The following is an 11845-nucleotide window of genomic DNA, read 5'->3' as shown; positions in this document are numbered from 1 at the left end:
GACACAGTGCTGAAGAAGGCACACCAATGCCTCTTCTTCCTGAGACGGCTGAGGAAGTTTGGAATGAGCCCCAGCATCCTCAGAACATTCTACACCTGCACTATAGAGAGCATCCTGATGGGCTGCAACACCGCCTGGTTTGGAAACAGCAACCCTGGCAACCGAAAAGCTCTGAAAAGGGTCGTGCGAACTGCCAGCCACATTGTTGGAGGTGAGCTTCCCTCCCTCCAGGACATCTACAACAGGCGGTGTATAAGGAAAGCTCAGAGGATCACTAATAACTCCAGCCACCCGTCCCACAGACTGCTCTCTCTGCTCCCCTCAGGAAGACGTCTCCGCAGCATCCGATCCCGCACTAGTCGACTGAGGGATAGCTTTTTCCCTCAGGCCATCAGACTAATTAACAGCCATAACTAACACAGCATACAGCATACAGCATACAGCATACTCCCACAATATTCAACAGTTCAACACCGGACTATACACACATGCACACTGCATTCGTACTGCATCAATACACACGGGACTATACACACACACTGCATTTAATTTAAAATAACAATCTATCTGACAATAAGCTATCGGTACCACAGGACATTTCTGTATCTGTACAGTCCATTGCACCTTAACATGTTACATATATATTACATGTATATAATACTTATATATATTATTTATATTTATACTTATACATACATATATGTATGGTTATATATGTCTAGTAGTACACTGTGTGTACTGACTATGTATGAGCACATTGCATCCTTTCCACATTTGCACATTTCAATGGTACTGAGCATTTTGCACATTCTTTTTTTCTAACCTGTCTGTAAATTGTTCTGTTTATGTTTCTACTATTGTATGTAAATGGTTCTGCAATTTCTGGAGCTCGCTCCCAAGAATCAAAGCACATGTGCCGTGGTGATGTGACAATAAAGGTGACTTGACTTGACTTGACTTGGTCCGGTCATCGATCACTTTGTTGCCTGGTGTAAGGATGCTTTTCTCAAACTGAAAGCCTCTGAGACCAAAGACATGTGTATTGATTTTAGGCGCAATGTCACTAACACTGAGAAAACTAGTATAAATGGTCAGGATATAGAGGTTGTTACAGAGTATAATGACTTAGGATCCATTATTGATGATAAGCTGTGTTTTGATTCATATGCCAGTTTGCTTTGCAAGAAAGGCCAGCAACGCCTGTATTGCTTGAGGAAGCTGACAAAGTGTAATGTGGATAAGACCCTGTTGACTCTTTTCTACAGGTCTTTTGTTGAGTCTGTTGTTACCTTCTCCTTTATCTGCTGGTATGGGTCCATCACTGTAAAACAAAAAAACTCCCTTTCGAGGCTTTGAGCAGCAGCATCACAGGTTCTAGGCAGAAAGGTCTGGAGGATCTTTATCAGAAGCAGATGTTAAGGAGGGTTGAGTCTATTTTGTCAGAAAATTCTCATCCCTTCCGGGCTGAATTTCAGATGTTGCCATTGGGATTACGCTTTAAAACCCCGAAATCTAGAACCAACAGATATAAACACTCTTTTGTGCCTGCAGCCTTTCTGCTTCTCAATTCTGCAAAGAACTATAGATAACATTATTATTTAATGTTTGTTTATTTTTCTTATTATTTTATTATTTTAAGTATGCCTGCATAGTAGGCAATCTTTTGTATTGTTGTTGTGTGTGTGATTGTGTGTGATTTGTTCACTATCTGTTGCACAATGAATTGCCCCATTGGGGGACAAATAAAGATTTCTATTTTCACATATCAAAAACACAGATGCAGACTACTACAGTTATTGCTACAACTATTATAATTATTACATGTATATGTACAGTATTTATTCTAGTCCTATTTGTACTGCTACTGTTTGTACGAACTGACCATAAAAAAGCGTTTTAGCCTCTAGGTGGCAGCACTTACACATTACACGGTGATGTATGTTTTCCTTGCTACCTGACAGAAAGAACATTGCAACGTTTTCCAAAAAAAATACCTAGAAAAAAAAGAAAAGAAAAAAAAACACTAAACTTGATTATTACATTATTCGAACGCTCTATGTCTAATATATCGAGTTAAAATAATAAAATACGCCACGAAAATCCTGAAGTATTCAAACGGCACGAATACGTCACTTCCGGCACTGCCATTTTGCAGCTGCAGACCAGTGGAGAGTTTGTAGCTGCTGCCGCCGCCGCTGCTGCTGTGTGCAGGAGAGGGTTAAAAATTAGTGTGTTTTGTTAAAGGTCTTATTGTTCTTGTAGCGTTAAGACAGCTCGTTGACAAAATGTCGGATTTCGACAGCAACCCTTTCGCGGATCCAGACTTCAGCAACCCTTTTCAGGTAAAGAGAAAAATCAACCGTTTCCCTTCATCGGTATTAGACAGTTAGTTAAATCGCTAAGCTAACCGAAGCTCACTGAAGCTAACACACCCAGCCCTGCTGAGCAAGTGTCCTGGCTGATACACACACACACACACACACACACACATTTTTATTTCTGTAATCTAACTAAAACCTACTCTGTCTTACAATTCATTTAATCGACACGTATTTATTTCATGACTGCTAAAAAGTCTATCAGCTCCCTTTTAATACAGTTAAGACATCATTGTTTCCGAGCTCTCTCCATTTCAGCAAGCTGTTGTGGATGATTTAAACATATACGTTTTAAGTTATTAATTTGTCGGTCGACAGATATTTTCTGCTTTTTTTTTCTGAACCGTCTTGTTTGATTCGGTCCTTTCCTGCGTTAATAGAATCGGTTCGTTATCACGAGCGTGTTCTCAGGCTGAATTCCAAAAAGCTTTGGTGCTCCCTGTGTTGGTGCACTAAATAGACTGAAAAAAGTAACGGATTCTAGTGCACTAGGACACCGGGCAGAGAGCTGTTTGGGATTGAACCTGCTGTTTCTTAGCTTTACCGAGAAGGAGCCGGTTCAGGTGTCTACCTTAAAGATGCGCATGACTGCTAATTGTTTTGTTTTGATATTAGTACTTTGGTAATATAGACAAATTTTTATTTTATTCCACAATATTTTTAAATCATAGTAAAGGCCGTGCTCATCTGTCTTGTTTTAATGGTGCAATCACAAACCATTCTAGTGAGATTAGTTGCACTTCTCATAAAAGGGCTTGACAGGCTTTTCTTACATCTGAGATTAGATGTTTGAGTCATTTTCAGATTGGTTTAAAGATAACGATCTCCATCAAAATCCAAATCTGTTTGCTGTTCAGTGAATACTGATCATGTATTTTATGATGTATGTTTACACTATAGTCGCTTTGTAAGAGTCCTATCTGGTGTGTCTGATTTTTATGTACTGTATGTATGGAAATGAGAAATAACTGCAAATCCCACCAGATCATCGGTCTAGATGTGGACAAACCAAAAAAATTTAAGCTGACTGAACTGGAAAAGAAGGACCTAGCTGAGTCATTTAATGTATGGAGCACACCTGCCTGCTTAAACATGAATCATCCTGGTCTCAGTAAAGGATGTTCTACATGATTCATGTTCAGAAAAAAAAAGTTGAAGTACTCTTGTGGCTTATCTGGTCACAGGCGTTTATGTGAATAATTTAGCTGAAGGAAGTTCATCAGCTCATCAGACCATAGCGCTACTGACACGGTTAGAGATGTTTAGATAGAAAGAGAGAATTTTTGTATAAAAAAATTTCTGAAGTGATAACATTGGATCGTCAGGGGGAAAAAAGACTTTTTTTCCGTCTCAGTACTAAAACCATCATTTCATTATCTGTTAAGATTCAAAAGTTCTCACTTCAAGTGGTAAAAACCATAATCGTAACAAAGCATAACCCATTTTGATTGTTGAGTCAGTGTTCAGATGTAGCTGAGGTTGTAATTTGGTCTTGTTTAAATGAACAAACATCATGTGACTGGAGCTTTAGGTTCAGCATATTTTTTACAAACCTACTCTCTAGGAACAACTGGAGATTTTTAAATCATTTTGTTAACGTTACTTTGATTTTGCTCCCACTAATAATGGTACTGTTCTTGCTCAGTGTGTAAAGCCACAGTGATCTCCAGTGGCTTTCTTTTCCTGGAACGTCGCTGAGTATAAACAGTGTCTATTCTGCCTCTGTTATTCTGTGGCACATAATCCCGGCATTAATAATGGTTGTTGTATTTCCCTCAGTGGAGCATTTTAAAATGCTCCATTGAGTGACTCATACTGCCAACAACAGTTTTTGGCAAAGACCTGCTTCAAAATAGGGATGAGATGAAATCATATGATGAATTTATGGATAACCAAGCGACAGCTTTGCAGCTTAAAGTGTCTGCTTAAAATTTTTAAATATGTTGGTAGGAGAACTTGATATTTGTTCATCACAGTGTACTGTCATAGCTGTCTTTGAGGCATTTGTTACTGAAGGCATGCACAGATGAGGAATGGAGAAGGTTTGTGTGTTGTGCACTAGATGGACAGCAGGAGATGTAAAGCATGCAAGTTTGCATGAGTTTAAGATGAAAGACCAGAAGAAAAAGCTCCAACACTAGATAGCTAACAGACATCCATTAACGTTAACACTGTAAACAAATACTGGAAACAAACACAGACAGGACATTTCACCAAGAATTCCTCAGCCGTTTCCTTGTTCAGTCAGTTATATCCAGGTATATCAAGTGCTCTCTGTGGATCTAATCAGATCAGACTGGTCAGCAAGAATTGATTCATTTTTATACTTTTTATTAATTACTTTTTATACATAATTTTATTAAAATTATGGTCATATTAATTCACTCCTCTAATATTTTGTCGTTTCTATAGCAAAAACCCGCACAGAGACTTGTAAGCTCGACTCCTACGTGCATTACAAAGCACAGAGATGAGGGAAATAAATTGTCTGATCATGATGATAATTTTCTGTGAGGAAATATTTATTTAGGCTGTTTTTAAAGTTGTTTCCATGTTTTCTGACTTCAAGAAATCCACCTTTTTTCATCTTATTAGCATAGAGGGATTCAACACTTTTGCAGATGCTGTTATATGGAAATAATCAGTGTCAAGCTGCATCACACCACTGTCATTGATTTGTTTTTTTTTGTTAGCGCACCTTGTCATGTTTTCCTTATGTAGCCTGTTCTCCAGCCTAATCAGCAACTGTCAGTGCTGAGCTGCTTCTCTAAAAAGGAAATAAATAAAAATTAAAATGAAACTCTGGTTTCAATGAATGGAAGATACTGTTTTGGTGGAAATCATTGAGCAGGTCCCCCCCCCCCACACACACACACACAATCTTTGTTAGGAATCCAGAAGCACTGACCTCTAGGCTGTGTGTGCCGTGTGTGCTTCAAGTTTACCTGCAGTCCTTCCCAGGGTTCTTTGGGAACATAAACACAGTCCATGTTACTGCAGAATCACCCGGTCACTCCGATTTTTCTTTCTATCTAACCGTTTTCCTTTTTTCCGCCCCTCTTCATCATCCCTTTCTCAGTAATAAAGCAGCACATCTATTTATCATCCCTTTAATCATGGCCTGCCCTCTCACCCTCCACAATCAAGACACCCACGCAATGCAAACTATGAAGAGCTTCGCAATCCTCACCACAATGAGAGAGAGAGAGTGAGTGTGTGTGAGAGAGAGAGAGAATGAGTGAGTGAGAGTGTGTGAGTGAGTGAGTGAGAGTGAGTGAGTGAGAGAGAATGAGTGAGAGTGAGTGAGTGAGAGAGAATGAGTGCGCGGTGATGCTACGCTCGCTGAGTGCGCGTGAGCGAGAGCACTGGTGCGAGTGAGAGCGAGCCCCCCTCTCCTGCGTGGCGTGCGCGCGCGAAGCGTCTTGCGCGTGCGCGCGCGCAGCGCTGCGTGCGCGTGCGCGAGCGCGAGCGCCTGCGTGCTGCGTGCGCGCGCGCGCATGCGTGCGCGTGCGCCGTCGCGCGCCTGCGTGCGCGTGGCGGCGAGCCTGCGTGCCGTGCGCGCGCGCGCCTGCGTGCGCGTGGCGCTTCGCGCCCGCCTTCGTGGTCGCGTGCGGCTCGCTCGCCTTGCCGTGGCGCGTGCGCGCGCGCGCCTGTTCGTGCGCGTTGCCGCGCGCGCGATTCTGCCTGCCGCGTGCGCGCGCGCCTCCTGCGGCGTGCGCGCGCTCGCCTGCGTGCGCGTGCGCGCGAGCGCCTGCGTGCGCGTGCGCGCGCGCGCCTGCGTGCGCGTGCGCGCGCGCGCCTGCGTGCGCGTGCGCGCGCGCGCCTGCTGCGCGTGCGCGCGCGCGCCTGCGTGCGCGCGCGCGCCTGCGTGCGCGTGCGCGCGCGCGCCTGCGTGCGCGTGCGCGCGCGCGCCTGCGTGCGCGTGCGCGCGCGCGCCTGCGTGCGCGTGCGCGCGCGCGCCTGCGTGCGCGTGCCGCGCGCGCCTGCGTGCGCGTGCGCGCGCGCCTGCGTGCGCGTGCGCGCGCGCGCCTGCGTGCGCGTGCGCGCGCGCGCCGCGTGCGCGTGCGCGCGCGCGCCTGCGTGCGCGTGCGCGCGCGCGCCTGCGTTGCGCGTGCGCGCGCGCGCGCGCCTGCGTGCGCGTGCGCGCGCGCGCGCGCCTGCGTGCGCGTGCGCGCGCGCGCGCGCCTGCGTGCGGGCGCGCGCGCCTGCGTGCGGGTGCGCGCGAGCGCCTGCGCGGGTGGGTGCGCGTGGCGTGCGTGAGGGTGAGAGCGAGGGTGAGGGTGAGTGAGGGTGAGAGCGAGTGGGTGAGGGTGAGCGAGTGAGTGAGGTTGAGTGAGTGAGAGAGAGAGTGTGAGTGAGGGTGAGAGAGAGAGAGAGAGCATGAGTGAGGGTGAGAGAGAGAGGGTGAGTGAGAGTGTGAGTGAGGGTGAGAGAGAGAGAGAGCATGAGTGAGGGTGAGAGAGAGATCGTGAGTGAGGGTGAGAGAGAGAGCGTGAGGGTGAGAGAGAGATCGTGAGGGTGAGAGAGAGATCGTGAGTGAGGGTGAGAGAGAGAGCGTGAGTGAGTGTTATTGGTTTTGCTGCTGTTGTCTTGGTACCAGATACCACAGCACACCTTCAGAGCTCTTGTGGGGTCCATGCCTTGTGGGTCAGAGGTCTTGTGGAGTCCATGCCTTGTGGGTCAGAGGTCTTGTGGGGTCCATGCCTTGTGGGTCAGAGGTCTTGTGGGGTCCATGCCTTGTGGGTCAGAGCTCTTGTGGAGTCCATGCCTTGTGGGTCAGAGCTCTTGTGGGGTCCATGCCTTGTGGGTCAGAGCTCTTGTGGGGTCCATGCCTTGTGGGTCAGAGCTCTTGTGGAGTCCATGCCTTGTGGGTCAGAGCTCTTGTGGAGTCCATGCCTTGTGGGTCAGAGCTCTTGTGAGGTCCATGCCTTGTGGGTCAGAGCTCTTGTGAGGTCCATGCCTTGTGGGTCAGAGCTCTTGTGGGGTCCATGCCTTGTGGGTCAGAGCTCTTGTGGGGTCCATGCCTTGTGGGTCAGAGCTCTTGTGGGGTCCATGCCTTGTGGGTCAGAGCTCTTGTGGGGTCCATGCCTTGTGGGTCAGAGGTCTTGTGGGGTCCATGCCTTGTGGGTCAGAGCTCTTGTGGGGTCCATGCCTTGTGGGTCAGAGGTCTTGTGGGGTCCATGCCTTGTGGGTCAGAGCTCTTGTGGGGTCCATGCCTTGTGGGTCAGAGCTCTTGTGGGGTCCATGCCTTGTGGGTCAGAGCTCTTGTGGGGTCCATGCCTTGTGGGTCAGAGGTCTTGTGGAGTCCATGCCTTGTGGGTCAGAGCTCTTGTGGGGTCCATGCCTTGTGGGTCAGAGGTCTTGTGGAGTCCATGCCTTGTGGGTCAGAGCTTACACAGCACAAAGCAGGTGGATTTTATGTTGTGGCTGATGGGTTTAAGCCATGTGTCTGCAGTATAACACCGGATCGGTCACATACCAGGTTTTACCCGTTAACTGATCCACTGAGTGAAGTACTTTATACTGTTCACCTGTCACCGAACTGGCACGTGGAGTTTGGACACAGCTCGTCTTCCAACCTGGTGCAGTGGTGTCGCTAATGCAGTGCTTAATATGGCAAGTCAGTGAAGATGTTTGTGTCAGATCAGCACCATGAGAAACATCAGAACAATCGAGAAAATGGACGATTAGGACAGATACACACTTAATCAGTTAATCGTTTATTAGGGCTGGGCGATATGGCTGAAAACTGTATCACGATATCAGTGTTTCATATCAATCAATATCGATAATTAATTATCGATATTTTTTATGACCCATTTAAAATAAGGACCAGGAGAAAAATATATTACATTTAAACATTTTTATTTTAAACTTAACCTTCCTCTGATCATAATCCCCTCAGTTATTAAGACCGAAATGTCAACAACCATGAAAACTCAAATAGATAAAATGTAAACATAAGTCTAAAGTCACAATGAACACTTAACAATTATCTCTTAACATTTAAGGTGCAAAATGAAAGAAAATGTAAGAAATGCTTAATAAAGTGTAATAAAATAGTGCAAAGTGTTAAATATAAACATAGAGAAACCTGAGAATTTAGTGCAAGTTTAGTCCTATTGCATAACTTGCAGATGACATTGGTCTGACTACGGTCAGGCTTATAATATATAAGCTAAGATATATAAATATAAATATATTTAAACTCCTGATGTAAACGCTGTTACTAGCAAAACATGGTTGTAGCTGCCTCTCTACATTACTACGATAGAAAAGAGGTGAATCTCTAATCTGTGAATATGCTTCCAACTTCCTGCTCCTTCAGTTCTCTCTGATCCTATATTAACACGGGTCCTAATTCTTGCCTTATCGTAAGCCTTTCTTCACTTTCTTTCTTTGTTTTTATCTTCCATGTCAATGTTAAAACCGCTTTCTACTAATTGTCACACATGCGCACTGAACACTCTCTCCGCCCATATTGACAAGACACGCCCCTTTCTGCTCGTTGGCTACACGTTTGTTTTGATTTTTATTAAATTTTTTCGTTCCGAAAAAAGCATTTCTCAAACAACGGTAATAAGAATTACATTTCCTAATTTTCCGGGAAAAAAAGATTAAAAAATATTGAACGTTTTATCGAACACATTTTTTATTGATATCGATCACGTGTCTATTGTTCTCGTTTTATTGCCCAGCCCTATCATTTATTGTAGAGAAATGATCGAAGAGTCACATGATCAATGTAATGTAGTAAGTATTTTTAACTCTCAGTAATTCTATACTCTGTCCAGGTCTCTGATCAAAGCATGGGTTTACTCAATAATAAATGCTCCAGTCAGAATTACAATATTATAACCTATTTGTGTCACTGAAGTGAAAAGGCTTCTGACCCCTTCCTTTATTGTAATTTGTACTTCATGAATTTATTAGCGAATATTTATCCAGCACGTGTCATTCGCGGTTTCCAGCAAAATTCGAACCCCATTAAAAAAGTAAACAACCACAGTGCAACCTGTGATAACATGTCTCTGAGGGTTACATACAAATAACAAACAGAGAACATTTATTGCAATGAGACGTGGTGAGATTAACCAAGCAAAGCACTTGGCCACACACTAGGAACATCTCCCACAATCGAAGAAGCATGTTGAGTGACTGCTGCTGACTCGTCATGAAAATATGAAGCAGAGCAGGACCGAAATGCTGAATGAGTCGTAGTCATGCCAGAGCACCTTTATGCTAGTTGGAGAGCAGAGTATACTCGTAAGTGAGCGGTGTCTGCAGAATGGCGTAGAGAGTCTAAGCTACAAATCCATGCCAGAGTTTGAGTCATGATGTAGTCTGAAAGATGACTCAAGACGTTCTCAGCTATTAAACAGGAATGTTTTGTTGATGAAGGTGTGAATGCTGTGAAACTGCTGCCAAATATTACAAAATGAAATGAATAAATTAAATTTGTAGCGATTTTTTTGCAGCTGTAAGGTTGATGAAAACCTTACATCTGCAAAAAAAATTGCTACAAATTTAATTTATTCATTTCATTTTGTAATTTTTAATTTTTTATCGTACCTCTTAGCCATTCAGGAAGCATGTCAGTGACTTGAAGATAAAGGGCGGTCTACTACTCACGTAGTCAATTCGGATAAAACATCTCCCATCTTCAATAATCGATGCAATCAGAAATATTTTTGGAAAAGATGTTCCTATAAATTCCTTACACACTTTTTGCTTTTAGTCTAAAACATAAAAAATGCATATGACTTTGCCTCAGTCATCTGATTGGATGATTGGCTCACAATGGGAATGCAACTTGGGAGGTGGGTCGGGATGACCAGACTGACCATCGCACCAATCTCACTGCAAAGCATCTCGAATGTTGTTTTAGTCTGGAGTACTCAAGCCAAATTGTTATTTTAATGAGTGGTAGAATTACCTACCAGAACTGTCTCTCATGATTCCGAATCCCAAATATCAGGCATCCATCACCGATTGCAAGATAGTCGTCTGTGATCGTTCTCATCTGCATTTTAACTTTCGTTTGTTTTGATATTTTGCACCAGTTTCCCTGGACATGACGGTCTTGTTCTCTTGAAAACGTGGGATGGAAATGGTGGGTGCTTTATTCAGTTGCCATTCGTAGAGTAGCTGTTTAATTGGTGTTTGCGAGTTACGGAAGATTTCGGAATCAGAAACGTTGTTGTCAAGGACAAATGTCATGGGCTTCACAAGAAATCCTTTTATTATTTTTATTATTATTATTATTATTATTATTATTATGGTGGCAGCATCATGAATTCAGTATCTGCACAGGAATTGACAGACCTGTTGTCTTGATTAATGCAATTATTTTATTAATTAACTAACTAGCTTGCTATATGCTGTTACCTCAGCTATTACCTTTTGGTCTAGTTGATTAAGTTTCCAGGAAACTGGGCAGCACATTGGTGCTTTCATTGGTCCAGTGTGTGTGAAGGTGCATTCAGGTGTCAGTGTCTATGTTTCTGAGCACTGGAAGGAGTTTTTGGTGCAGACCGCAGAGCAAATACAATACCGGTATATTCAGTCAATAAAGCTGGCACACGAGGAGGGAGGTAAATGGATAGAAACAGGATGTGAAGTAAGATTGTATTGTTTGAGCCTAAAGGGACACACACAAACACACACCAGGGCCTGTATTCATAAAGATTCTTAAAATGATCTCAGTGAGCTTTAATTTACTTTTAAATTGTTAATTTACAATCTCAGAGCAATTCTGAGCAAGCAAAATACAAAAACCTATTATGTAAATTATCTTAGAGAGGAGGTGGGGCTAAACCCATTGCCAGGTATGACACATTCTTTTGAAGACTGTGATTGGTTGTCCAATAAAAAACAATAGGGGCACTTTTAATATGGTCTATTATAAGCTTCAATTTGTCTCTATGTTAAGCTATTTGAGAATATATGGTGGATGGATTACGTTCGTGACCGGTCATATTAGAGACGTGCTAACATCTGTATGTTGTAAATGTAAACATCTCTGACACAGCACAGAAATGTCATAGAGACAAATTATATCATTTCTGACGCTATGGTATTTCTAGATATGCAAACGTCTTTGAAACAGAGCCAGAACGCCACAGTGTTCAATAATCTGTACACAATCTAATCCGTAGCATCTTATCAACTCACAATCATTATTAAATATTCACCTTGCGGCTGTTTTCTCCTCTGCTAAAGAAACACTTGAGCCTCTTAAAAATCCTCCCCACTACTCACGAGATACTTTATGAATAACGGTTATCTTTACTAGGATCCCCTCTTTAATCTTAAGGGAAAACGCCCACAATTCTAAGAACGTTCTTAGAGGAATTACATCACTAGGAGCAACTCTTTGCACTAAATCTTTATGAATATGGGTCCTGACTTCTTATAGATGTGGAATCCAGAATAACAAGCTGTAAAAGGATGAGTGGGTAAAGAAA

At 43.6% G+C, this 11845-nt stretch overlaps 1 protein-coding gene across 1 annotated transcript in view; it reads left to right on the top strand.

Annotated features, from left to right (window-relative positions):
* Window positions 1-2134: 2134 nt before the first annotated feature.
* The window catches only part of scamp1 (secretory carrier membrane protein 1), a 30027-nt gene continuing 20316 nt past the window's right edge, over window positions 2135-11845 (top strand). Inside the window, exon 1 of the mRNA XM_027179464.2 lies at window positions 2135-2342. Within this exon, the coding sequence (XP_027035265.1) occupies window positions 2286-2342 (57 nt within the window). The 5' untranslated portion in view covers window positions 2135-2285. The remainder of the gene's footprint in view (window positions 2343-11845) is intronic.

The sequence above is a fragment of the Tachysurus fulvidraco genome, chromosome 21 (genome assembly GCF_022655615.1).
Source record: "Tachysurus fulvidraco isolate hzauxx_2018 chromosome 21, HZAU_PFXX_2.0, whole genome shotgun sequence".
NCBI classification, from domain to species: domain Eukaryota; kingdom Metazoa; phylum Chordata; class Actinopteri; order Siluriformes; family Bagridae; genus Tachysurus; species Tachysurus fulvidraco.
Note: the sequence above shows the minus strand (reverse complement) of the source record. Positions and strands in the feature narration are given on the sequence as shown.